At 58.1% G+C, this 22,700-nt stretch overlaps 10 protein-coding genes and 1 non-coding gene across 11 annotated transcripts; 6 read left to right on the top strand and 5 right to left on the bottom strand.

Annotated features, from left to right (window-relative positions):
• Positions 1-660: 660 nt before the first annotated feature.
• B0I36DRAFT_126819 (uncharacterized protein) lies at positions 661-1,515 on the top strand. Its single transcript, XM_046148134.1, has one exon. It carries the CDS (start codon positions 767-769, stop codon positions 1,268-1,270), a length of 504 nt encoding a protein of 167 aa, XP_046011164.1. The 5' UTR covers positions 661-766; the 3' UTR covers positions 1,271-1,515.
• Positions 1,516-1,760: 245 nt separating this feature from the next.
• On the bottom strand, positions 1,761-2,558 carry B0I36DRAFT_349859 (uncharacterized protein; the record flags this gene model as incomplete). The annotated part of the gene is made up of 2 exons (XM_046156843.1): positions 1,761-1,982; positions 2,283-2,558. 2 exons carry the CDS (start codon positions 2,556-2,558, stop codon positions 1,761-1,763), a joined length of 498 nt encoding a protein of 165 aa, XP_046011163.1.
• Positions 2,557-3,217, top strand: B0I36DRAFT_374583 (PUA-like domain-containing protein; the record flags this gene model as incomplete). Its single annotated transcript, XM_046160286.1, has 3 exons — positions 2,557-2,653; positions 2,749-2,883; positions 2,952-3,217. 3 exons carry the CDS (start codon positions 2,557-2,559, stop codon positions 3,215-3,217), a joined length of 498 nt encoding a protein of 165 aa, XP_046011162.1.
• A 62-nt stretch (positions 3,218-3,279) lies between these two features.
• Positions 3,280-4,476, bottom strand: B0I36DRAFT_349858 (U3 small nucleolar RNA-associated protein 6-domain-containing protein; the record flags this gene model as incomplete). Its single annotated transcript, XM_046156842.1, has 1 exon — positions 3,280-4,476. One exon carries the CDS (start codon positions 4,474-4,476, stop codon positions 3,280-3,282), a length of 1,197 nt encoding a protein of 398 aa, XP_046011161.1.
• A 303-nt stretch (positions 4,477-4,779) lies between these two features.
• On the top strand, positions 4,780-8,533 carry B0I36DRAFT_324698 (Frag1/DRAM/Sfk1 family-domain-containing protein). The gene is made up of 5 exons (XM_046154145.1): positions 4,780-5,074; positions 5,141-5,308; positions 5,383-5,718; positions 5,775-5,901; positions 6,177-8,533. The coding sequence occupies exons 1-5, from the start codon at positions 4,987-4,989 to the stop codon at positions 8,335-8,337; spliced, it is 2,880 nt and encodes a 959-aa protein (XP_046011160.1). The 5' UTR covers positions 4,780-4,986; the 3' UTR covers positions 8,338-8,533.
• A 487-nt stretch (positions 8,534-9,020) lies between these two features.
• On the top strand, positions 9,021-9,941 carry B0I36DRAFT_363487 (acyl-CoA N-acyltransferase; the record flags this gene model as incomplete). The annotated part of the gene is made up of 2 exons (XM_046158813.1): positions 9,021-9,495; positions 9,631-9,941. The coding sequence occupies 2 exons, from the start codon at positions 9,021-9,023 to the stop codon at positions 9,939-9,941; spliced, it is 786 nt and encodes a 261-aa protein (XP_046011159.1).
• Positions 9,942-10,190: 249 nt separating this feature from the next.
• B0I36DRAFT_324696 (uncharacterized protein) lies at positions 10,191-11,727 on the top strand. Its single transcript, XM_046154144.1, has one exon. The coding sequence runs from the start codon at positions 10,245-10,247 to the stop codon at positions 11,568-11,570; it is 1,326 nt and encodes a 441-aa protein (XP_046011158.1). The 5' UTR covers positions 10,191-10,244; the 3' UTR covers positions 11,571-11,727.
• On the bottom strand, positions 11,728-14,109 carry B0I36DRAFT_324694 (cytochrome P450). Its single transcript, XM_046154143.1, has 3 exons — positions 12,775-14,109; positions 12,673-12,724; positions 11,728-12,620 (listed from the first exon to the last, which is right to left on the bottom strand). The coding sequence occupies exons 1-3, from the start codon at positions 13,834-13,836 to the stop codon at positions 11,965-11,967; spliced, it is 1,770 nt and encodes a 589-aa protein (XP_046011157.1). The 5' UTR covers positions 13,837-14,109; the 3' UTR covers positions 11,728-11,964.
• A 1,545-nt stretch (positions 14,110-15,654) lies between these two features.
• Positions 15,655-15,733, bottom strand: B0I36DRAFT_t91. Its single transcript has one exon. It is a non-coding gene; the product is annotated as a tRNA-Glu (tRNA).
• Positions 15,734-15,785: 52 nt separating this feature from the next.
• On the bottom strand, positions 15,786-17,443 carry B0I36DRAFT_324690 (nuclear pore complex assembly-domain-containing protein). The gene is made up of 2 exons (XM_046154142.1): positions 16,986-17,443; positions 15,786-16,901 (listed from the first exon to the last, which is right to left on the bottom strand). Exons 1-2 carry the CDS (start codon positions 17,179-17,181, stop codon positions 16,051-16,053), a joined length of 1,047 nt encoding a protein of 348 aa, XP_046011156.1. The 5' UTR covers positions 17,182-17,443; the 3' UTR covers positions 15,786-16,050.
• Positions 17,444-17,514: 71 nt separating this feature from the next.
• B0I36DRAFT_324688 (nuclear condensin complex subunit Smc4) lies at positions 17,515-22,502 on the top strand. The gene is made up of 3 exons (XM_046154141.1): positions 17,515-18,600; positions 18,655-21,999; positions 22,066-22,502. Exons 1-3 carry the CDS (start codon positions 17,680-17,682, stop codon positions 22,294-22,296), a joined length of 4,497 nt encoding a protein of 1,498 aa, XP_046011155.1. The 5' UTR covers positions 17,515-17,679; the 3' UTR covers positions 22,297-22,502.
• The last annotated feature ends 198 nt before the right edge of the window (positions 22,503-22,700 follow it).

The raw sequence follows: 22,700 nt of genomic DNA, 5'->3' as shown, positions 1-22,700 counted from the left end.
CAGCCGTGGGGCTGACCAGATTGCTGGGATGAGAGTGTTCGTCGCGGGTCCTTCATTTTTACGAGCTTGTGCTTGGGCATGAACCGAAAGCTCAAGCACAAGACTCTTGAAATTGACCGGCCGGTTGGCAATATTCCAAGGTCGCCTTCCCAATGCTGCTGGTTCTGTAGCTGGCGGGCGGATCGTTGTCCCCCCTCTGGGCGTTCCCAAGATTTATGAGAGGGTGTGACCCACGGGCGAGGTAGACGGCCACAAGAACAGCCACTCCGGCACCTGGCAAGGCGACGAGAACCGAGAGACGCTGGTCATGTGAAGGGGACAACCAACCGAAGGAGAATGAGGAAGGAAAGAAGGAAAGCCAGGCAGGAAATGCACTGGGCGGCGAGAATGGAATGGGGGAGCTGGGTGTGCACCTCTTCCGCCCAGCACGACGGTACGGCACCACGATGGGCTTTAAGGCCCCCACTACAGCGGCCACGGTCGTGGACCAGGACCATACCGCTGATTGTTCCTGGGGCCCAGTCTTGGCTATCAACGGTCCAGATTGCTGCATGTCCTCAAATCACGCTGTCCTGTGTGTCCTGTCACGCCTTTCTTGTTCATCAAGCTTCGCCTGGTCGAGTTGGGCTGAGTGGGACGGTGACACTCCCGAGCGGCGTCCACCCTAGTCCGTGTCTTGTCCACACCCAGACATTTCCCTCGCTGTCCGTGTGTCACTGATCGTCCTGCCACGCCCACACATTGCCCAGGCATCTGATCAGACAGGATGCCCGCCCGGCCGCCTGCGATCTCCGAGCCGAGAAGTGTGACTTCACATGTATCAAGGACCAACGCGCAGTTGCTGAATGTGGCGAGTGGGGGGCACCAACAAATGCCTAGGACTCGTCACTGGGCTATGTGTAGCTTGTGCCAAATCGATTTTCGCCAACTCAAGAGGGAGGAACCGCAGGCGATCTCGACTGTTAGCCCTCCATATAGGCTTCGAACCACTTTCACTGCTCGCGCTTTTGTTGCTTGGGGCCAGCTCGATCCCTTGTGGTTTGTCACAGAGATCCCGCCCAGAACTGGCTGGTTGGTGTTGGACCCCGTCCCCACTCCTCCACGAACGACGGGGACCCTGAGGGGGGAAAATGCAGTCCGGCCAAGTGTCGTGTTTATTAGTCGGCATCGTCATGTACGTCGAGACACATTCACACTTCAGAACTTAATCTGCCTTGTAAAGGAGGTTTTTGTGGCACACAGCACCCCAAAGGTTTGGGCCTGGCCGTGATCAAGGTTTTATGTGAGGCGCTGTTTCCTTGTCTCCGTCGTGTGGGGCTGGCTCTAGTCTAGCTTGCACCTGGGCAGGATCCGCCAGCGGGTGACTCGGGGGTTGAGTGAGCTTGTTGCCCAAGTCGCTGCTGCCACTTCCGCTGCAGGCCATCGGGCCAGGGCTGCTCGACTCCTGTCTGGTTCGGCGGTTTAAGCTATCGCGAGCAGATCGAACTTGACTTGACATTGCCGCTCCGTAGACGAGTGCATCCGTGTGAATTCCAAGGTGATTTGTGAGGCTTGGTGGAGCGAGCTGTGTTCGTTCAGGCCTCCACACAAACCATCCGAGAGGATTCAAGAGGCGCCTGCTGTGACTTCATAGAGGACATGGAGCCGTTGTGAGGCTTGCCGAGTGAGCGGCTATCCATGTGTAGACTGTGGGGTGCTCGAGCTTCCCAATCTTGGTGCGGCGCTCGGAAACGGGTAAAGACGGTTTGTACCTGTAGTCCCTAGCACGTAGCATGGCGATCGCAATCCATGAACAAGTCACAGACACCCAGATGTCGATGTGAGGAGGGCAGCTCAGTCTGGACCGTGCCAGATTGACTGCAAAGACGCCCAGCACGCAGGTCTGGTCCGACGTAGTCTGCTGTGCCGGTCGTGCCTACTACCTCATCTGAGCCCACGCGTGCTTTCCATAAACACTTCCAATCCGTCGCCTGTCGCCAAACCTGATGAAGGCTTGGAGATAGTGCATCTAATAGACGAATCTCAGTTTGCAGTCGCGGACTCAAAATGCTTCAAATGATGGAGCCGAGGCCATCGCCCTATTCCGCCTAGCGGCACCGCGCGTGTCTCGCACCCCTGCGCTTGATGTCCTTGCCCAGGAACGCAATATCGCGACGCCCAACCTTCTTCCTGGCAGGCCCTTTGCATCAACTGAGGTCTGCAATCCATATCCGCAGAACTAGCGGGCAGTCCAGCAGGATGCCAAAGAGGAAACGGACTGAAGATGGCGGGCCGGCGCTTACAGACGCGCCGAGGAGGTCGACACGCGTCAGGCCCTCAGCCCCCACGCCTGCGGTTGAGAGCAAGACAGCAAAGCCAGTGACCTCGGAGAAGGGCAGTAAACGGAGCACGGCCAAGACAAAGGCAAAGGATGCCACAAGGTCCAAGGCAACGAAAGAAGTCACAGCAAAGACAGAGGAGGGCAAGACAACTGACCACCAACCTCCAAAGACCAAGCCATCACCAGCGTCTTCAGCGACGATTGCAGCATCAGATGAGGACAGGTGGTATTGGCTCATGAAGGCCGAGCCTGAGACGCGCTTTGAGAATGGAACGGACGTAAAGTTCTCGATAGATGATCTCAAGTCGCGGACTGAGCCGGAGCCATGGGATGGTAAGTCACAGACACAAATGTTGGGGCTGCGCTGCAGCTTTACATGGGCTAGAGGGTATCTTTTATTTGTGTTCAGAACTAAGGTATTCTCGTAGGCATCCGGAACTATGTCGCACGGAACAACCTGCGCTCCATGAAGAAGGGCGAGCTCGCCTTTTTCTACCACTCCAACTGCAAGGAACCCGGCATTGTCGGCACAATGGAGATCGTGCAAGAGCACTCTCCCGATCGTGAGCCTCTCCCTCCATCCATTCTGACCTGCCTCCCCCGCATTTTCTGACCACTGCTTGCTCCGCAGTGTCCGCGCATAACTCCAAAGCACCATACTACGACCCCAAGTCGAAACCAGACGATCCGAAGTGGAGCGTGGTCCATGTCCGGTACCGCAGCAAATTCGTCCAGCAGATTGGGCTCCAAGAGCTGAAGGCTATGGGCAAGCCTGGTTCGCCTCTCGAGAACATGCAGATGCTCAAGCAGAGCCGGTTGAGCGTCAGTCGCGTGAGTCCCTCGGAATGGGAGTATCTAATGGGGGTCGTCAAGGAGCGAGGCGGCGAGACGGAGTAAGGCCAGGCGCGCGTTTGATGCCTGTTGTATATTATGTATATGACAGAATCTGTTTGACTTGCTCAAGATTTGGGTAGCGTGTCTAGCGTGTGTTGCAAAACAATCCTAACACTGTCGTCGAGATCTTCGAGGGCCAGAACAGGCTGGATCCACAATGTGATCTTGTCGGCCAGCTGCAATTGGTTCGTCGAGTCCGCCAGTGCAGCTCTGAGTCGCGGCAGGGCCTGCTGCAGCGCCTTAGCATAGGCGGACGAGCTCGGCTGTAATCCGATCAAGGGTTGTCGTATGTAGCAGAACGCTGTGGACGGATCGTTGGGGAACTCTGTGGTCATTGTGTCGAGCACGTGCTGTAGTAGGCGCTGCTGGCTAGAGACATTGCTGAAGTCGGCAAACACAAAGAAGAACTGCTCGGCCGTGGCGGGCTTGAAGAAAGGCTGTTTCCTGCTGATGTCGAAGATGGCCAGCGGGATGGCGCCGTCGAGGGCCGGGTTGTTCTTGAGCTTCTCCTCCTCGGCGGCGCTGATGACCTTCTTGTTGCCGGCCGTCCGGTCGGGATCCGGGATGACGAGCTGGCCGTCGTCGTTGTCGCTGTCGTCCTCCTCAAACTCAATCATGTCGTCCGTCTGCTCGGCCTGCTCCTTGATGGCCTTCTCCGCCCCGCCCTTCTTGCTCTTGCGCGCCTCCATCTTCTGGAGCCACTCCATCTCGCACCGCGCGTATTCGAGCCACACGGTCGCGTCGCGGGCGCAGAACCTCGTGCCACGCATAAAGAAGTTTCTAGCGCCCTGCATGTCCGAGTTCGCCGCCGACCGGCGGCCAGCCATGGTCCAGAGGTCTGGCTTCGCAGGGTGCATCCGCAGCGCGCGCGTCATGATCTTGCGGTACCGCTTGGTGGCCTTGAGGGCATTTGCGTACGTCAGGTACTCCTTCCAGAGGTTGACATCGGCGGGGTGCCGGTTCACGGCGCGCTCGAGGATGCTGAAGATGCGGCCGGTGCCGGCGTGTGTGGTCGAGTTGCGGATCTGCAGGCGGCGGCAGCGCTTCGCGCGGAGGGACTCGAGCGACTTCTCCCATGCGGCGTAGTTGAGCCAGTCCTGGGGCTTGTTGCCCGGCGAGAGGACGAGGTGCTCAAAGTCGGTGCGCTTGCGGACGAGGTTGCGGATCTCTTCAGGGGAGAAGATGCCCTTTGCTTCGAACTCGCGGAGCTGGGGGACTGCCCGCTCCAGGAAGAAGCGGGCCTTTTCGGGGACGCCTGACATGTTTTGTGTCGAAGTCTGTGCAGAGAGGCTACGGAGGGCGTCTTTGCAGGAATTGAAGAATCGGCAGTGTACGAAGGCCGCCCTGGTTGCTGGACTGACTGGTAACAAAAAGTCTGGAGAGCGATGGTTGATGGAAAAGTTTTAGTGGAGCCCTTCTCCGACGCAGGCTGCGCTAGGCCGGACTGGGACATGGCGCCAATTCAATGTTCGAGGTCGGTCCTCATTCACATGCAGCTTCCGCGGCAGCCATTGTCCAGCGCGAACCTGAAGTGAGCTCTCCTGGCCAAGCCCCCCTGATCTGATCTGATCTCCAAACAGCTCGCGCCCCTGCCGGCGCACCCGCTGCGCTGCGGGCACAACACACAACCTCGGAGCGAGGCCATCGTCACTAGCCCTTTTCCCACCTTTTGATTCCCAAGTGCGCCCCCGTTTCCAACTCTCCGTCTTTCTTCTGTCACTCTTTACCACCTGTTTCTACTTCGTTTAGGCTCGTGCCGTTTCCTTTTCGCCATGTCCAAGTACAAGGACAAGGAGAGCGCCGTCTCTCTGTCCTTTAGTGGCAGCTGGGTGTCGTGGACACACACGATTCTCGCCTACGGTCAGTCCTGGGCCTGGAATTGTGCCAACCTCGAAACATCTTGCTGACTCTGCCTCTTCGTTCCAGCCGCCTTTCTCAGTGCCCTCTTCGTCGGGCTCTCTCTCCACTACCACAAGATCGTCCAGAACGAGTTCTGGGGCTACCCTCAAGAGTGGTTCCCCTCGGTCTCGGCTACGATTGGCGACAAGTACCCCGAACGAGCCGTTTTCCAGCTCATCATTGCCCTCACTTCTGGTACGATGACCTCGACGACGACGACGACCGAGCAATGCCACAAGCAGCATTCAGCTGACACAGGTTCAATACAGGTCCCAGGTTCGCCCTCGTCGCGCTGTGGTACGTTATCGGCAAGAAGCCCAACAATGGCGCCCTGCCCAAGTTCCAGGTCGCCGTGGGCATCCTCCGCACGCTGGCCTGCGGAGGCTTTACCTACGTCACCTCGACCGACGACCACGACTTCCACGATGTGGTCATGATCATCTACCTCGTCGGCACGATTCCATGGACCGCCTGCTGCATCGCGCTCAGCCCGCCAAACCCAACCGCCATCAAGCTGCGCAAGTACATTGCGTCGGCCTTCTTTGGAACGATCGTGCCGCTCGTCTACTTCTTCATTCAGCACAAGGTGCATCACGTCGCTGGAGGTCAGTCTCCTGCCACTCTGCCCGTCTACACGTTGCCATGCTGACATCTCCCAAAGCCTACACAACGTACGCGTTCTTCGAGTGGTCCTTGATCCTGTTCGACGTCGGCTTCGACGCCGTGACGGCTTTGGATTTCAGCAACCTCCAGATCACCATCAGTGACAACAAGGGCGTAAACCAAGGGTACGTGAACAGGCTCCCGCCATACTCGGCATGAGGCACCTGCTCGGACAGATCAAATTTTGGAGGGCTGTGGATGGCACGATCTGGCACGCATGCATGCGTTGTTCAAGGTCCATTCTTGTACAGTATCAATTGAGATACGCCAGATAGTGTCACCCCGTGGCTGTGCTGCAGAAGATGCCGCCTGCGCTCTACGTTGTTTTGTTCGAGCAAGCGTGAAAATGCCTGAAGGTTCCAGTCCAGACGATGTCGTCAGGTTCTAACGAGCTTCACAGACCAAATGCCGCCCTGGACAAGGAGAAGAGCAAGGCCACCGCTGGCGCATTTGATGGGCGCTTCTCTCTCATGGAAGTGCTCGACACTGTTGCCGAGGTCTACCACGGCTTTGTCTTTTGGTCCATGCTGACCAGTCTCGGCCTCGTCATCTGGTACTTCCCTCTCTGGCACATGGGCATTTCGGGCTACGAGGCCCTCGTCATGTCGACCATCTCGCCCTTTTTCCTGGGCATCAAGTCAATCCGGTCTTTTGTGATTCACAACCTCCGCATTGTTCACTTCCTCTCGCTCGCAGGACTTGCCGCCTGGCCCATCGAGACCCCGGTGCTGCGCCTGTTTACCGTAGGCTTTGGTGTCTTCATGTCCTGCCTCGGCTGGGCAGCAACCCTGTACTCCGAGTCCGTCCACGAGGGGCGTCTCGAGTCCAAGATCCTGGCATGGACTGCTGGTCTCATCCTGTCCTCTACGGCCAAGTTTGCGTGGTACACCAACAACCCAGTCTGGCCAGTCATGCACGATGCCAACAACGGCTACAACCGCAGTGGCTTGGCCATCGCTGTCGTTGCCGCCTTCATCTTTACCCGCAGAGCCCCTCTCAACACGGGATCTCCAGACCCGAACCTCAAGGGCTCGGCCTTCCTTGCCTCGCTGGGTGTCGCCGGTCTCTTCTTTGGCCTGCACTCTCTCCTGTCGGACACCAGCACCATGATCTTGTGGGTATGGGAAGGCTACCCGATCAAGGGACCAGTCTCCGGTCCCCATGGTTGGTTCACCGTGGCCGCCATGTCTGCCGGTCTCCTGACGGGCATCCAGCGCCCTCAGCTTGCCGGGTCGTTCCTGGCGTACCTTGTCGGCTGCGGCGGAGTTGCTGTCCTGACCCTTTACCCTGAGTGGCTTGGATACTCTGGCGCCCTGGTCACTGCCTTTTACCTCATGGCCGTCGCCACCCCTCTCCTGACTGCCGGCGCCAAGAAGAGTCCCGCGGTCGTCTTCGGCTTCGGCTTCCTCCTCTACAACTTTGTGGTTCTGTTCCACGTGTGGGTCGTCGCCTATGCATTTGTCCCCGGCGGCCCGTACGTCCGCGAGCACACTGACTGGGTCAACACGACCATGATGTTCCTGATCGGCGCCGGTGTGCTCAACCTGTTCATCGCAACGCCTCGCAAGGCCAAGAGCAAGGGCAAGAAGCCGGCCAGCCTGCTGCAGCATCGCAAGTACCACACCTGGGCCCTGGGCTTCGTCAACGTCCTGTTCATCATCGCGGCGTACATGCGCTTCCCCACCTACGACTACAAGCCGTACCACCCAGAGTCGAAGCTCATCACGGCCGGCATCTGGACCATCCACTTCTCGCTGGACAACGAAATGTACTCGTCCGAATACCGCATGCGCGACCTGATCAAGGAGCTCGAGCTCGACGTCGTGGGCTTCCTCGAGTCTGACCTGCAGCGCATCATCATGGGCAACAGAGACACGACGCAGTTCATCGCCGAGGATCTCGGCATGTACGTCGACTACGGCCCGGGCCCCAACAAGCACACCTGGGGCTCTGCGCTGCTCTCCAAGTTCCCCATCCTCAACTCGACCCATCACCTCCTACCATCCCCCGTCGGCGAGCTGGCGCCGGCTATCCATGCCACGCTCGATGTCTATGGCGAGCTCGTCGACGTCTTTGTCTTCCACTCCGGGCAGGAGGAGGACCCCGAGGACCGCCGCCTGCAGTCCGAGTATCTCGCCAAGCTCATGGGGGAGTCCCCGCGGCCCTCGTTCCTGCTCTCATACCTCGTCACCAGACCCCTCCAGGGCAACTACAACACCTACGTCTCGGACAAGTCGGGCATGCACGACGTCGACCCGAGCGACTGGGACCGCTGGTGCGAGTACATCCTGTACAAGAAGCTCAACCGCGTCGGCTACGCGCGCGTGTCGCGCCACACCATTACCGACACGGAGCTCCAGGTCGCCAAGTTTGTCGTGCCCACGACCCCCGAGGAGAAGGCCGTCGTCGCGCGCCTCGACGGCGACGCGGACGCTCGCAACCACCGCGTCCCCGAGCACGAGGTTCCGCCCGGGTGGCGGTTCCCGGCCATGTTCCGCGGCGAGGGTGTGCGCGGCCACCGGTACCACGTGTTCAATGAGCCGTGGTACTACAAGCCGTAGATGCGGTAATGTCTAGGGGCAGAAGCAGGTCTCCAAGGGGGAGGGACAAAACGGGGCTGTATTATAGTGTATGTGGAGGGTTGGGGAGTGGCTCTTGCCAGCAGGCTCTGGAGAAGTTGGAAAGAGGGGGAAATGTGACCATGTATCAAGGAGTATAAGTTAGCTATTGACAATCAAGAAAAGATTTGCTCAAGTGCGGCCTGGTCCAGATGCCTGTGGTGATTTGTGTTCGTGATGCTGACGTACGGCGACGCCGAGTTGCCGTGTGACTCAAAGACCTGTGCAGCAGCCATGGGGGGGTGATGAAAAGAGCGCCCTCTATCGTGCGCAGCCTCGGTGTTGCAGGGTTACAGTCTTGGCGGTTATCAAAAGGGGGCTGCGGCGGCCTGAGGGCAGGAGGCAGTGATTGATGAACGGTTGGCGTCAGCAGCAGGATTTCTCTCCAGAGGCTCAGAGGTTCAGCAGCAAATAATTTTTATTTTTCTGCACATTTTATATAAATACGAGGCCTCGACGGAGACGATTTCTTTTTACAAATTAATTCCTCAGCTGTTCCCTGCTTTTTTGAACTTCCCAAATTTTATTCTTGTTCATTTGAATTTTGATAATTTGGTTTTTGTTACACATCTGAAAAAGAAAGGTACAGATAAGACGGTATGGTAACAATGGTTGGCTCAACCAGCATGACCTCGACAGCCACCACCACCAAGAAACTCTCCGTCGTCCCACTCCGGCCGGAGGACATACCGCGCTGCGTGGACATATACCTCTCGGCCTTCTCGGACAACGCCCACTCGCTGGCGTGCTTCCCGCGCGGGGCCCCCGCGGTGCGGACGTTCTGGGAGGCCATGCTGCGGGAGGAGATGGCTGATCCGGACGCCGTTTTTCTCAAAGCTGTGGATGCGGAAGACGGGGAGGGGGAGGATGAGGAGGAGGCCGCCGCGACGAGGTCCGAGATGGAGCTGGTGGCGTTTGCAAAGTGGAACCGTCCCAAAACACGGCAGGAGCAGCATGAGCAGCAGGATGAGGAAGGCGAGGAGGAGCACGAGGTACAGCTACCCGTGTGGCCGGCAGGAGCGGACTCGCAGCTGTGCCAGAGCACGTTTGGGGAGTGGGCGCGGGCGCACCACCGGATCATGGGCGACCGGCCGCACTGGTGTGAGTAGCTCTCTGTCTGTCTTTTGCTACTAAATATGGGAATGCTTCTTTTCCCGTTAGGAGTTGGGGCGGTGAACCCACAGCAACTTGTTGACTGACGCTGACGATTTCTTTTGACAACGTGGCTCCCGCCAGACCTCGAGATGCTCGCCACAGACCCAGCACACCAGGGACGCGGCGCCGGCTCACGGCTTCTCCGATACGGCTGCGAGCAGGCGGACAGGGACGGGGTGGAGGCGTATCTCGAGGCGTCGCCTGGCGGTGCGCGGATGTATCATCGACACGGCTTTGAAGAGGTCGGGAGGCACGAGACGGATATTCGGAGGAGAGCGAGCGCGACTGGGGGCGCAGAGGATGGGAATGGGAGAGGGGAGTCGTATGTCAACTTGTACATGATACGGCAGCCCTCTCCTACGGAGCGTAGTCACCAGCCGAGCGACACGTAGAGGAAGCTATGAGACCTTTCTCCGAATGGGCGGTCGCCATGAGAAGCATCGCTGTGGTAGTCAACCATCGCCTCAGAGAGAGGACTCTGATTTCGGAGATGCCTCGAGGAGAGGAAACACCATTTAAACGAGGCCCAGGTCCGTCCTCAGCATCTCATCCGCATCATTGTGAAATGCTCGGCAAAGAGAAGCTCACTCTCAGAGCAGTCTGTCAATGTATACACCAGCAATCCATCCCTGATAAAGCACTCCTCCTAGACTCACACACCTCTCTTCACAAAAGCGCCGCCAACAAAAGAGAAAATGCACTATCTTCAACAACACACTACAAAGGCGGCAGCCTGGGCAGCCTCTGCTCTGGTCGCCCCCAGCGCGGCAGGCAAGCTGCTCAAGCGCGCCACAGGCTCCATGGCCGAGGACGTGGTCAATTCCATCTACATGCCCGGCCCGGCCGGTCCTTCCTACTCACCAATCAGTCTCGGGGCTGGAGTGATGAGCATGGTGACAGCCAAATACGAGGGAGGTCTCGAGTTGTTCCCGGGATGCGATCTGACTGAAGCCCGGGCATGGAAGGCTGGGAAGGTATTCGGTTTTCGTGCGGGACACGACAATGGTGGTGGTGGTGATGATGGTGATGATGATGGCCAGGAAAGTCCGGCCAGCAAACGCTCATGGATGGGCAGCCTGTTCCGCGGCACCCACAACCAGACGCGGGTGGTGCAGCTGGCCGACAAGGACGGCAAGAAGCGAGAAGTCATCATGCTGGGCCGCCACGACGACGACACGACTGACGACCACCTGGGCAACAAAAGCGACACCCACGGCGGCCATGGAAACGGGACTGCCCCTGTACCCGGCAGCGCCACCTCTTGCACGGGTGAATCCGAATCCGAGGTCCTCTGGGAATACAACGACGAGCCAGAAGTCCTCTTCGACTACGACGACTACGTGGCCGGGCACCACGACGACGACGACGACAACATGTCCTCGTCTTCATCGTCAGGCCCACGCGCTCCCTCTCCGCCAACGCCCCGTCCCGACGCTCCTTCACCGGACTTCTCTTCACTTGCAGACGACATCGACAGAGAGTTCTTCTGTGTCACGGACGGCAATGACGACGACGACGACGAAGAGCAGCCGATGGTCGAGACGGACAAAGACGACGGCGGCTGGGTGGTGATCCAAGACGCTGCTCCCAAGCCCGACCGCTCCGGCGTCGTTACCGTTGCTGGCGCTTCTCCCTCTTCCCCATTGCGATCTCCAGCTGCGACAGAAGAGGAAGCGACAGCGGGTCCTCGAGCAACATCCATTACCACCAGCTCCGAGGAGACGATGCAGCCCCTCCAACGACCACACACACCTACAACGACAACACTAGCAACAACAACACTACCATCACCACCGCCTAGCCTCGGCCCTCCTCCCCATCCACGCAGATCTGCCGCCCAAGCCGCTGTCGACGCCTACGACGACCTGCAGTTCGCCTACGAGCTGCAGCCCCTGCGCTACCCGAGGCTCGGCGAGGACGACCGCAACGGCGAGCTGCAGCGCCGCGCCCCCGTCGAGAGGGTCGGGATGGTCATGGACGCGCACAAGGGGATCGTGGGGTGGTTCCTCAAGGTTGCTTGATTTTGTGTGCAGGGAAGAAAGAAAATGGCCCACCTGGGCAAGGACGGAAAGAGGTGGAAATCTGGATTGGTCCGTTTCTGCTGGGAAGCCTGGGTATCTTTGATGATGATAGGCAATTTTTGGTCTTAGCACAAGTTGGATTCTGACGACTCTTGTATGGTGGCTCTTGGATGAATGAATAGTAAGATTGAGTTTTTACAGACGTAGGCTTGCAAATGAAATTGAAGTATCACCATATCTCGGTCAATACTTGAAATGCGACTCAAAGAGTCTCAGCCTCTGAAAGGGCCTGAACACACCAGCATCAAAATCATGCGAAGACATCCGACTGCCAGCGCCTTTGCTATACTCCAGGGTATCTGTCCTGCCAAACCACCGAACCCATGCGCCAGCCCTATTCGAAAATCTTTGACACCCGAGCATAGCAGTATACCGGGCTTGTGGTGATGGCATCCGCAATCTCTCGTGACGCCAGCACGCCGTCCACGGGATGAAACTCGAAATTCCATACCAGCAGCGCCACCACGATCCGCGTCTCCAGGAGCGCGAGCCGCCGCCCAAAGCAGCCCCGAGGCCCAAAGCCAAAGGACATCATGGGGCCGGCGTACGGGTCAAAGTACTCCTTGCCAGACTCGTCATCTGCCTTGAGCCACCGCTCCGGGTGGAAGTCGTCCATGTTGTCGTGATCCCACTGGCCATACGGGTGATGATTGGGGCCGCGAGACGCCTCTCTCCGCAGATCATCGCCTACGGGGATCTCAGGCAGTTGGAACCCGGGACCACTGGCGAGCATAAAGATCTCAGTCCCCTTGGGGATCTTGTAGCCGAGAATCTCCGTGTCAACAGTGGCCTCTCGCTGAGTCAACGGCACTGGCGCATCTAGTCGCAGACACTCCTGGATGTACGCCTCAAGGTAGGGTAGTGGCGTCTTGATCAGCTCCGCAGCGGAAGGCTGCCGATGATCCCGGTGGTGATCCGGGAACGCCTCGGACAAGACCTGCCGCAGCTTCTTCTGCGCAGGCTGGTTGACGCCGAGCCATTTGATCATCCCTGGGGTAAATGTCAGCCCGCGGTCAACTCCTAGGACATCGGAGCGACTTACAAGCAATCGAAGAAGCACTAGTGTCATGGCCAGCGACGATGAAGCCGAAAAGCTGTTGTGCTGTCAGTTCTTGCTATTCTCTATGCTCTCGACAGCGCTTACCTCGTCATATATCTGTGGCGAGTGGTAGTCGGGTTCCCTGCCCGCCTTCTCGGCCGATGCCATCTCGCGCATGATGATGTTGTCCATCGCCGACCGTGTCCCGGCATCACCGGTCCTAATGCGATCCAAGGTCTTCTCCACTTCCCTGCGGATGAGCTCGTTCTTCCGGGCAATGGCCTTGCTCAGGGTAGGGCTGGTGAGAACCTTGTATGGGTGCGCAAGTTTGGGCGATATCGCTTTGAATTGGGTTCCGACATGATGCCCGAATTCGTAGATGGCAGCAATGTCTGGGATATGTGCCTCGCGCGGGATCGTTGCCGAGCCGGCCGGCCCGATGCCAGGTTCAAATTGGGAAAGCGAATTAAGAAAGTCGAGCTGCCGCTTGGTGATACACATGTCATCGCCCAGCCCAAACGCGGCTGCATTGATTATGTCGAGTGCCAAATCGACAATGTCCTGCTTGACATCAAAAGGCCTGCTCTGCGCCAGATCCGCTTTCAGCGTCCACAAGTCGATGAGCTGCTGGGCCTTGTCGTAGATCTGCGGAGCCGTGACCTGATGCAAAAAGGCCGGTGTCATTAGATCCCGGACGAGGTCTTTGTTGCCCTTGAAGCGCGGGTCGTCTGAACGCATGGCGATGTGGTGGTGGCCGATGGGACCCGAGAAGATGCTGATACTCCGAGAGCTGCGGTCAAACTCCTTGCCCCGACGCAGCAATATGTCCCTGGACTCTTGGAAGTCTGCCAGGATCAAGGTAGGCTTCGCAAGGGGCCCCATCCAGAACTGGGTGAGGACGGAGCCGTGACGTTTCGAATGACCGACAAGCCATGGCCGCAACCGGCCATGCTTCTTGATATAGGCACTGATCTCGGGGAGGCTGCCGAGCAGACTCTGGCTCGCGGCCTTGTCGTAGGGAATGCCAGGGATAGGTTTGGGCAGAGCCCAGGAGTAGCCACAGTACAAGGCCGAGCCAGCGACGATGGCGAGGCAGCCAGCAAGGACGGGGACACTCTGGATAGTCGTCAATGGCGCCGAGAGAAAGTCCTGGGGTTTGATGTCCATGGCTGGAGCATGGCTCCGCGGGGAAGCAAAGCCAGACGCGTGACTGCAACAAGACTGCTGCTGATGAGTTGGAGCAAGCCGGCTGCCGCAGATGGAGCACTCAATGATGGACAATGCCGAAGACTGGGGAGAGGAATGAGACTTGGGGTCACGGAGGCCGGGATAGTCGAAGACCAAGACGATGGGTTAGGGTAGACTTAGTCATGATGGCCAGTGGTCCGTGGCGGACGGGCCTAGCTTGCGCCAAGGGCCTTTTGTGAGTGGGCTGTTTGCCGTTCAAGCTTGGAGAAGTCAAGAGTTCCGCGTGCTGGGCCAAGCGGCGGCGTGGCAGGCATGGGGCGTACCTGTCCCCATGTCAAACTGGCGGCCGAAATGCTACATACGTAGCACCCATGCCAGGATGCACCCCAGGGTCCGGATCCGAAGGTGACACCAGCAGGATCCAAGGTTGAGATGACGGCCACCACGAGGGCTGCAGGTCACATTGAGCCGCGAGGTTGCTGCTCCTACATAGAGTCGACGGTCGGTCCAGTCCAGTAATTACCGTATCTGCACACTGGTTTGTACAGGAGGCACAAAGATCCCAGCCGAGGCAGGAGCCAGCCCCGCTGCTGCACGACATTGCCATGGGCTGTCCGTCCGCGGCAGGCACACTGCTGCCGCCGGCACGGCTGCCACCACTCAAACTGCGTACAGTGGCCTCCCTGCCGGGAAATGCATTCCCAGTCTGCACCATCCCAATTCCTGCTGACCTCCTCACTCAAAGGCACCCCTGGCCCAGCTCGCCCACACAACCCTGACCAGGCCTAATTTGCATGTGAACCAGCTCGGGCCCGACTGCCATCCACAAAACGACATCGATTGCTGAAACACGACAGGCAGGTCGAGACAATCACTTCTGTGTCGCACAGGCATCCAAGCAGACTCCCTTCGGAGAAGAAGCCTTGCTGGTCCACTCGTGGAAACAGCTTCTACCAACCCCTGCCACGTACCCAACGCATCGGGATTATCTCGTCGCAATGCAACCTCATGTCCGCGTCTGCTGCTCCCGAATTGGTTTTCTCCGCCGCCCAAGTGGAGCACAACCCGTGTTTCGACCACCGCTCTCGTCGCTTGCCCATCGGACTTTGGTCCACATCTTCCACTTGCTCTCTTGGCGCCCTACACCCCATACACTTTTCGGACCATGTTGCCAGAATGAGTTTTGCATTTTGTGGATGACAGACTGTCAGTGCTCAGCCGGCCGACTGACAAGGACTTGTTCTGCTTCTAGAAACTACGGAATCAGGTGCAACGACGACACGAGCATTCTTCATTACGCCAAGCATCGCTTAGACGGGGACTGAGTCGAGCAGGGGCCCCGTCTTCCGATTTAGTTTGCCTTCGAGCTTATCACAAGTGCTACGGATTGCCATGTTTGACCTTGTTATGCATGGCCCCGGGAGAGCCCCATAACATATGCAGGAGTGCCATATATGCCGTGTAACGAGCTGTTGATCTGGTCTGTCTTGTCTGGTTACCAGGTTGAGTACACACTCGGCCGACGCAACCCTTGTATGTCAAAGTACTAAAAAGGCGCAAACCTCCTTGCAGGACAACTGCGGTGACACCCAAGCACGATAGCATTGTCCTTCTCGGGTCCGTCATTAAAGCGGCAGTGTGGAGAAAGCGAATACGACAAGCAGTCGGAGAGACTGCCAAAAATGGCTCCTTCGCGCAACTGGTGCTCGCTTGCCGGAGCAAAGGAAAAATCGGCATGATCCGTCCAATATCCATCGGCGACTAGACGATATAAAAAAAAAAAAGGCAAAAGAAGAACTCCGAATCGGGGAATCGAACCCCGGGCTTGACGGTACAAGATGAGAGCGTCAAATGTTAGCCACTACACCAATTCGGATGTGCTTGATGGTAAAGTCAGTCTTATGACAGTATCTATATACTGACGACAGGGCACGATCAGAAAAGCCGCAACACTCTCAGCACGGCATTCCTGCATGCTATCTCAACACCCGATTTGCGCTGTACGGTCTTGCTCCTGAAACCCAAGGCGGTGTTGCCACCTGCCCCAAATGTATTGAAACTGCGAATCTTCTTCCGTATCAATTTCTTGGGTGTACACAACCCGGCTCGCTGCCCTGCTTTGCACTGAACGAAAACATGAAACGCCGCCGCTATGTAGTTCACAAGCATTATCCTGCAAATCGTGCCGGATGCTCACGCCTGCATCCCCCGGCCGCCACTACCCTGTTTGAAGCCCTCCAGCACAGATGACCACGCGCCCTTTTCGCTTACGGGACCAGCGTCACCTCTCGCGATGCGGCGCATGAGCAGCGTGTCCTTGGCCACCCTGACCTTCCTCCCCTCCGACCCGAGCAGCGCGTCACGGAACCATTCCTCCTCCTGCGCGTCCAGGCTCGCGCTGGTGAGCTCGAATGCGCGCTCGGCAACGACGTCGTCGCTGCTATCGTTGCCGCCGTTCTTGCTGCTGCTGCTGTCGTCTATTACAGACAGCACGAGGCGCTTGAAGAGCTGCTCCCGCATAAACTGCGGGCGGGCGCGCGAGTACCGCAGGGCCTCGGAGACGCTGGACCGGCTGATGGCGTCGAAGAGGATGTTTGTCGCGGCCGAGGTCCGGAGGACCGGCTGGACGGCGTAGTAGTACGCCAGGACTGGGGAGTAGGATTCATCTGCTTGCAATGATGATGATGATGAAGCCGTGTTATCGATGCGGGCGAGCGCGGTGACAATCTCATCTGCAAACTCGGGCACCAGAGACGGGTGCGTGAGGTGCTCGAGGGCCTGGTCGAAGTTGGTCGCATCCATGTACCAGAGGCCCTTTATGAAGATGCTGTACTTCTGCGGCACCGCGGCGTCGGCGGCGAAGCTGTCGGCGCGGGTGCTGGGAGTGCTGCCCGGAGACTGCTCCTCGAGCCGGCTGTCGACATCGAGCAGGATGTAGTACAGAATCGAGAGCTTGTGGTGGATGGCGACATTGGAGGCGTCGCAGACGAGGTGGTGCAGCTGGCGGAGGTCCTTCTCGGTCTTGGGAGGGTAGACTTTCGAGGCTGTGAAAGATTGCAGTCAGTATGATACAGTACTTCATGTCTCTCAAGGGGGAAAAGGATTGCGCCTCAAGCTCTCTCACGCACCCTTTGCAATGTTCAAGGCGGCAAGGACCCGGTCGAGGAAGAGCACGCCGTCATACTCCTTCCGCTTCTTCTCGACCTGCTGCGCCCATTGGCGCGTGAATGGAAACGGCGAGAGGTCGCCAAAGACGAGATCAAAGTTGCCAAAGTCGAGCATGGCGGGCGGGTGGGATTTGTCGTTGTTGGAGCTTTTGTTCATTAATAACTTGAGCTTGGAAGCTCCAGCCGCATGCCAAAGTTGCAGGCCTGCTTTGCGGTGTGGTGGCTACCTGGGAAGTCCAAGCTGGAGAGTGACGCGACAAGGAGCACTGTGGAACGCGCTCCCAGCCCAAGTGTGACCCCAGCGGGCAGTGAGTGGGTGGGGTGGGCCTGGGACCCCGACCGCAATGGCGGGGGAAGGTGTTGTTTTTGTTTACTTTGAAGGTGGCGGCAAGCAAGCAACAGACTGCCCAGCAATAGTGGAACAGTACTCCAAATCCCGGCTTCACCAAACCATCCTTCTGCCTTGACCGGCTCCTTTTGCGAGTGAATACTAACTTACACAGCAGAGGCCAGCGTGTTCGCAGCCTGTCAAGTCGAATTTGTTTCTCCAGAAACATCACCGGCAACCCCATTGTCGGCTCTGCCCAACCTTATCTGGGCTATTGTTTGTCCCCTCCTTACAGGTGTCACACATCTGTGACTCCGCCTCAATACAATGTCGACGCGGACTCGTCGCGCAGCCGCCACGAGGCGCATAGCGGTCATCGACTCATCTGATGAAGACGAGATCAGCGCCGTCTCCAACTCGACCCAGAAGATCAAGGAAGAATCCGAAGATGACTTTGACCCCGACGTGACCTCCAAGACGACTCGCAGGAGGACGACACAGAGCAGACGCACTTCCACCCTGCCCCTCCGCGGTAGAGGCACACGCAGGAGTGTCGCGCCCTCCGAAGCTCCCGACAGCACCGAGATCTACGACGAGGACGAGACAGAGAACACCATTATCGCGCCGACAGCACAGATCAAAAAGGAAAGCCCAAGGAAGCGGAAAAGTGTGGCGCCTAGAAAGTCGGTCGTGGAACCCGAGCCTGTTGCCGCCGCCGAGGACGAGACAGTCTTGCCCACACCAGATCCTTCAGAGGGGCCCTCGGGTCTGGGCGCTAGAGCACTCGGCGACATCACGATGACCCCCAGCGTCAACGAGCGACGGCCGTCCACGGCGTCTAGCGCGGGCGCCGACGACACGGTGGCCACGATAAAGCCTATCAAGGCCATGGACACGGTCTTTGAGAAGCCCATGGACATCATGCTCAAGTCCCGCGCCATGGCGATGCCCGTGGTCGAGGATACTGGCCCAAAGGCTCGCATCGTCATCACATACCTGATCCTGACAAACTTCAAGAGTTATGCGGGCCGCCAGGAGGTCGGGCCGTTCCATTCTTCCTTCTCCTCCGTGGTCGGCCCCAACGGTTCGGGCAAGTCCAACGTCATCGACGCCCTGCTCTTCGTCTTTGGCTTCCGTGCCAGCAAGATGAGACAGGGCAAGATCTCGGCCCTCATCCACAACTCGGCGCAGCACCCCAATCTTGACCACTGTGAGGTCGCAGTACATTTTCAGGAGGTCATGGATCTTGTGAGTCGTTCCCTAAACCGGCCAAGCCGCTATACGTACTGACACCTTACTCAGCCCGGTGGTGGTTCCGAGGTCATTCCCAATTCGCAACTAGTCATCTCGAGACGGGCTTTCAAGAACAACTCGAGCAAATACTACATCGACAACAAGGAGTCCAGCTTCACCATTGTCACCACACTGCTGCGCGACCGCGGCGTCGATCTCGACCACAAGCGATTCCTCATCCTGCAGGGTGAGGTCGAGTCCATCGCCCAGATGAAGCCCAAAGCCGCGGGCGAGCACGACGACGGTCTGCTCGAATATCTCGAGGATATCATTGGCACGTCAAAGTACAAGGCTCCAATCGAGGAGTCGGCCGCTGAGGTCGAGACGCTGAACGAGGTCTGCGTCGAGAAGAGCGGCCGTGTCCAGCATGTCGAGAAGGAGAAGAACAGCCTCGAGGACAAGAAGAACAAGGCGCTGGCATTTATCCGCGACGAGAACGAGCTCGTGCTCAAGCAGTCGGCCTTGTACCAGCTGTACATTAGCGAGTGCAACGACAACCTTGCCGTCACCGCGGAGGCGATCAGCCAGATGCAGGCGCAGCTCGATGCCGAGCTCGAGAAGCACCAGGGCAGCGAGCAGATCATCAAGCAGCTGTCCAAGGCGTACAACAAAGGCAGCAAGGAGTTTGAGGGACAGGAGAAGGAGGTGCAGACTCTGGTGGCCGAGCTGTCCAAGTTTGAGCAGGAGAGGGTCAAGTTTGACGAGAAGCGCAAGTTCCTGACCGACAAGAAGAAGAAGCTAGAGAAGACCATTACCAACGCCGAAAAGTCCACTGCCGACGCCGACGAGACGATCGAGCAGTGCACGGAGGAAATCGCGACCCGGACGGAGGAGATTGCGCAGCTCGAGCAGCAAGTCCAGGAAGAGGAGGACAAGCTCACATCGATCCGCGAGAACCTCAAGGGCAAGACACAGGTCTACTCGGACCAGATCGCCGCCAAGCAGAAGTCTCTGGAGCCATGGACGGAAAAGATCAACGAGAAGCAGTCTGCCATTGCCGTCGCCGAGTCCGAGTTGACCATCCTCCAGGAGAAGGCCAACGCGGGTGCCGTCGCGACCGAGGAGCTCAAGAAGAAGATTGCCAGCATCGAGAAGAACCGCGATGCCAAGACTGCTGAGCTCAAGGAGTGTGAGACCGACAAGGCCGAGCTGGAGAACGAGATGAAGGAGGTCCAGTCGGAGCTGGAGCACCTCGCCTCGATCGAGCCAAAGTTCCTGCAAAAGATCTCCAATGCCAGACAAAAGGCGGACGAGGCCCGCTCGAGTCTCTCCCAGACACAGAACCGCGGCAACGTGCTCACCGCGCTCATGCGCATGAAGGAGTCGGGCCGTATCGACGGATTTCACGGGCGACTCGGCAACCTTGGTGCCATAGACGAGCAGTACGATGTGGCCATCTCGACTGCGTGCCCGTCGCTCGACAACTTCGTCACCGACACGGTCGAGGCCGGGCAGCAGTGCATCGAGTACCTGCGCAAGACGAACCTCGGACGAGGCAACTTCATGTGTCTGGACAAGCTCCGTGCGCGTGGCATGGACCAGATCCAGACTCCCGAGAATGCCCCTCGCTTGTTTGACCTCATCCGGGCCAAAGAGGACAGGTTCCGCCCGGCTTTCTATCATGCTCTGCAGGACACTCTTGTCGCCAAGGATCTCGCGCAGGCCAACAGGATCGCCTACGGTGCCAAGCGGTGGCGAGTGGTGACGCTTGCCGGAGAGCTCATCGACAAGAGCGGCACCATGTCTGGTGGTGGCACGACCGTCAAGAGGGGCCTCATGTCGAGCAAGCTCACTGCCGACACGTCCAAGGAGAAGGTCGTCAAGTACGAAGCCGACCGCGATGCGCTGGAGGCAAAGTTCCAAGAGTTCCAGGAGGAGCAAAGGAAGTTCGAGAGCCGCATGAAGCAGCTCCAGGTTGAGATTCCCGAACTTCAGACCAAGATGCAAAAGATTGGCCTCGAGATCCAGAGCGCAGAAAAGAACCTCGCCGATGCCAAGCGCCGCGTCAAGGAGCTCGCCAGGGAGCACCAGCCGTCCGAGTCTGACGACAACAGGGTGGCGACGCTCCAGAAGGAGGTTGCCAAGCTCAACAAGGAGGTGGCTAAGCTCCACACCGAGACCGAAGGCGTCGAGGCCGAGATCAAGGAGCTGCAGGACAAGATCATGCAGGTCGGTGGTGAGAAGCTGCGCGCTCAGAAGGCCAAGGTTGACGGCATCAAGGAGGAGATCACCTCCAGCAATGAGGAGATTTCCACTGCCGAGGTCAAGAAGGCCAAGGCAGAAAAGTCAAAGACGAAGCTCGACAAGGACCGTGCCAAGGCCACCAAGGAGCTCACGACCGCCGACGCTGACCTTGAACGTCTCGAGGAGGAGGTTGCTAACCAGGGCACCAAGTCCGAGTCTCTCGAGGAATCCGTCAACGAGGCCCAGGCGAATCTCAAAGAGAAGAAGAAGGAGCTTGCGGCCTTGAAGAGCGAGCTCGACGAGAAGTCTGCGGAGCTCAACGAGACCAGAGCTGCGGAGATTGAGATGAAGAACCAGCTTGAAGAGAATCAGAAGGTGCTAGCTGAGAATCAGAAGCGTCTCAGGTATTGGGACGAGAAGCTGGGCAAGCTTGTGCTCCAGAACGTTAATGACCTGACGGGAGAATCGGCCGCGCCAGCCCAGCCAGCCGCCAAGCCAGAGAAGTCACCTGAAGAGGGCGAAAAGGCCGAGGAAGACGACGATGGGGAACAGATGGACGTGGACAAAGCCGAGGAGGAGGAAGAGGACGACGACGACGACGCAGCGGACGAGGCTGGGCCACGGGCGCCACAACAGCAGCCCAATGAGCTCCCGCGCTACACGGAAGACGAGCTCCGCGACATGAGCAAGGAGCGGCTCAAGGCCGAGATCGCTGCTCTGGAGGAGAAGACGCAGAATGTCAACGTTGACGTTGGCGTCCTTTCTGAGTACCGTCGCCGTGTCGAGGAGCACGCAGCCCGGTCTTCGGATCTCGCCGAGGCCGTCCAGCAGCGCGACTCGGCCAAGAAGCGATGCGACGAGCTCCGCCGCCTGCGCCTCGAGGGTTTCATGGAAGGCTTCAGCACCATCTCGCTCCGCCTCAAGGAGATGTACCAGATGATCACCATGGGTGGCAACGCAGAGCTCGAGCTTGTCGACAGTCTCGACCCCTTCAGCGAAGGCATCCTGTTCTCCGTCATGCCGCCGAAGAAGAGCTGGAAGAACATTAGCAATTTGTCTGGTGGAGAGAAGACGTTGAGCAGTCTGGCGCTCGTGTTTGCGCTGCATCATTACAAGCCGACGCCGCTCTATGTCATGGACGAGATTGATGCAGCTTTGGATTTCCGCAATGTAAGTTGGCCGTCACTTCTCATGCTGTCTCGGGATGGCAAGACTAACACGAGCTCCAAAAAACAGGTGTCGATTGTGGCCAACTACATCAAGGAGCGCACCAAGAACGCCCAGTTCATCGTCATCTCGCTGCGCAACAACATGTTTGAGCTCGCGGCGCGCCTCGTCGGCGTCTACAAGGTCAATCACATGACCAAGAGCGTCACGATCGAGAATCACGACTACATTGTCAGGCCGACACAGCGGGCGGCACCCAACGAGTTTGGCAGTGGCGGGTTGACTGAGCAGTTCAGATAGATTTTGTTGATGACGATGACGATGGAACATGTGACTGGATATAATGAATGTAGAGTCGGCGGTGCAGGATAAGCATGGCCTGCTAGGTACGAGGCGTTGCGGCGTTGAACTTGGGGCTCTGGACCTCTGGTATCCCGGGGCAGGAGGGATTTTGTGCTGTCCCAGCGTATTTATCATGACAATCGAATGATCACTACTTGTACACGCGTTGATGTTGGCAACATTGAGTGCCCGGGACTTGCTCAGGCGGTCGCGCCCGTTTGGCTCTCTTTAGGGGGGGTCGTTCCTGCTCCCCATGAATTGCATTTCCATGCAGGCACGACTTTCCCCTCACACCATCTACCCCAATGATGCAACAGATGACCAATGGGCGGCGCCTCCCGTTCGTGAGGGCGACTCCTTCC

Source organism: Microdochium trichocladiopsis (genome assembly GCF_020744255.1).
Source record: "Microdochium trichocladiopsis strain MPI-CAGE-CH-0230 chromosome Unknown B0I36scaffold_6, whole genome shotgun sequence".
In the NCBI taxonomy this organism is placed as follows: domain Eukaryota; kingdom Fungi; phylum Ascomycota; class Sordariomycetes; order Xylariales; family Microdochiaceae; genus Microdochium; species Microdochium trichocladiopsis.
Note: the sequence above shows the minus strand (reverse complement) of the source record. Positions and strands in the feature narration are given on the sequence as shown.

Coding starts and splice junctions, on each gene's coding strand:
- B0I36DRAFT_126819 (XM_046148134.1), top strand. CDS start 767: ATGCCCGCCCGGCCGCCTGCGATCTCCGAGCCGAGAAGTGTGACTTCA.
- B0I36DRAFT_324698 (XM_046154145.1), top strand. CDS start 4,987: ATGTCCAAGTACAAGGACAAGGAGAGCGCCGTCTCTCTGTCCTTTAGT. Junction 5,075..5,140: donor ACACACGATTCTCGCCTACG/GTCAGTCCTGGG, acceptor TCTTCGTTCCAG/CCGCCTTTCTCAGTGCCCTC. Junction 5,309..5,382: donor CATCATTGCCCTCACTTCTG/GTACGATGACCT, acceptor GGTTCAATACAG/GTCCCAGGTTCGCCCTCGTC.
- B0I36DRAFT_324696 (XM_046154144.1), top strand. CDS start 10,245: ATGCACTATCTTCAACAACACACTACAAAGGCGGCAGCCTGGGCAGCC.
- B0I36DRAFT_324694 (XM_046154143.1), bottom strand. CDS start 13,836: ATGGACATCAAACCCCAGGACTTTCTCTCGGCGCCATTGACGACTATC. Junction 12,725..12,774: donor CGCCACAGATATATGACGAG/GTAAGCGCTGTC, acceptor ACAGCACAACAG/CTTTTCGGCTTCATCGTCGC. Junction 12,621..12,672: donor TAGTGCTTCTTCGATTGCTT/GTAAGTCGCTCC, acceptor CATTTACCCCAG/GGATGATCAAATGGCTCGGC.
- B0I36DRAFT_324690 (XM_046154142.1), bottom strand. CDS start 17,181: ATGAACAAAAGCTCCAACAACGACAAATCCCACCCGCCCGCCATGCTC. Junction 16,902..16,985: donor CGCCTTGAACATTGCAAAGG/GTGCGTGAGAGA, acceptor AATCTTTCACAG/CCTCGAAAGTCTACCCTCCC.
- B0I36DRAFT_324688 (XM_046154141.1), top strand. CDS start 17,680: ATGTCGACGCGGACTCGTCGCGCAGCCGCCACGAGGCGCATAGCGGTC. Junction 18,601..18,654: donor TTCAGGAGGTCATGGATCTT/GTGAGTCGTTCC, acceptor CACCTTACTCAG/CCCGGTGGTGGTTCCGAGGT. Junction 22,000..22,065: donor CAGCTTTGGATTTCCGCAAT/GTAAGTTGGCCG, acceptor TCCAAAAAACAG/GTGTCGATTGTGGCCAACTA.